Source organism: Aphis gossypii, unplaced genomic scaffold (assembly GCF_020184175.1).
Source record: "Aphis gossypii isolate Hap1 unplaced genomic scaffold, ASM2018417v2 Contig00862, whole genome shotgun sequence".
In the NCBI taxonomy this organism is placed as follows: domain Eukaryota; kingdom Metazoa; phylum Arthropoda; class Insecta; order Hemiptera; family Aphididae; genus Aphis; species Aphis gossypii.
The window spans coordinates 17,024-18,623 of NW_026083328.1; the positions used below are offsets into that span (position 1 = coordinate 17,024).

The window sequence follows — 1,600 nt, forward strand, 5'->3', positions numbered from 1 at the left end:
ATAACTAACATTATTATTAAGTTATCAATGTAAAACTGAAATTGTAAGTGTAACTGAGTGCATTTAAGAAAAATTGTAAAGATTTCTGTCTTGCAGACATAAACCTTTTTTTTTGTTGGGAGGTGTTATGGTCTATGAGATATCTGTAAGATATCTACAAGATATCAAGGCTAAGTTAGCATAATCATGCCTCGTGTCGAGGGCAATGCGGTTGCTACTATGACCACATTGTATCGGAATAGTAAGCGCACCAATAATTATAGTACACTAATGATACATTTGAGATGTTATTGCACATTTTCAAATTCGTGTCCGAATTTGCAACAACAACCACAAGGACACCTGGTTTCACCCAAAAGGCGACCACACGACGTAAACAAGAGACGCACCACGATATATAAGGGAGCCCGAAGACCAGCAACGACAGATGTACCAAAGCTATCAACAACTGAGCACTTTCACGTCACTCAGTCACTTATTTTATTTGTTACATGTATTTTGTTTATATGCAATAAAGACATATTTCGTTTTAAGTTTAACTTTCATTCAATTTACCATTTGGATTCAATCTGATACTGGCACGCAACAAAGAATACAAAAAGTTCATCTTCCGACTACACTCAGAAGTGAATAGCGATATTTTTAGAGAGTGGTTTTTGAAAATGCTTAATATGCTAGAAGAACCAAGCATTATAGTGATGGACAACGCCAGTTACCATTCTACCGAACTAAATAAAGCGCCAACGACCAACTCAAAAAAAGAAATTATTCAAAATTGGTTGAATGAAAAAAAAATCCCGTTCTTACCACTGGAAACTAAGATGGAGCTACTCGAAAAAGTTAAAATCAATAAAAAAAAAGAACGTGCTTACGAATTAGACGAAGAGGCATACAAAGCGGGTCATGAAGTGGTACGTCTTCCCCCATATCATTGTCAGTACAACCCGATTGAATTGATATGGGCATAAATAAAAGGTGAGGTAGCCACTAAAAACAAAACTTTTAAAATAGCAGATGTTGAAAAATTAACACATGAAGCTATTGAAAATGTTACTGTGGAGAACTGGAAGAAATGTGCCGAGCATGCAGAGAGAATACAAAAAGAAGACGCTGAAAAGAAATTGGTGAGAGAAATTCGTCTGGAACCAGTCATTTTGACGATCAACCCTGAAGACGATGATTCCTCATTTTCAGATTCTGATTATGACGAAGACAGTTATGATGATAATATGTTATAAGAATTTTTTTTTTATTATTTACTTACAATTGACATAGCGTAGTAAAACGGCTGAAATCTATAATTGTGTATTTTAATTTTATCAAAACATAACAATAAAAACATAAAATTGTATTTACTTATTAAATGTATGATTTTATATACATATAAACTGTCTTGTACGGTGTACGCAATAATCTTGTCATCGACAATATACGTTTTGTGTATACCGCAACAGCGTTATATTATTTTCCTGAGTTAATTATATTCCTTCTAGTACGGAGTCAACACTGAATAGTTTATTTGCGTACTAGTAAATAATTTATATTATATTATATTATTATTATTATTATATTATGATATGATATGAACCGCACATTCATT

At 33.0% G+C, this 1,600-nt stretch overlaps 1 protein-coding gene across 1 annotated transcript; it reads left to right on the forward strand.

The window, feature by feature from the left end:
* The first annotated feature begins 671 nt into the window (after positions 1–671).
* On the forward strand, positions 672–1,238 carry LOC126555462 (uncharacterized). The gene is made up of 2 exons (XM_050210384.1): positions 672–933; positions 976–1,238. Exons 1-2 carry the CDS (start codon positions 672–674, stop codon positions 1,236–1,238), a joined length of 525 nt encoding a protein of 174 aa, XP_050066341.1.
* Positions 1,239–1,600: the final 362 nt, after the last annotated feature.

Excerpts from the sequence above, each read along its gene's own strand:
- LOC126555462 (XM_050210384.1), top strand. The coding sequence starts at position 672 with ATGCTAGAAGAACCAAGCATTATAGTGATGGACAACGCCAGTTACCAT. Across the intron at positions 934-975 it reads ACGTCTTCCCCCATATCATT|GTGAGGTAGCCACTAAAAAC; the intron begins GTCAGTACAACC and ends CATAAATAAAAG.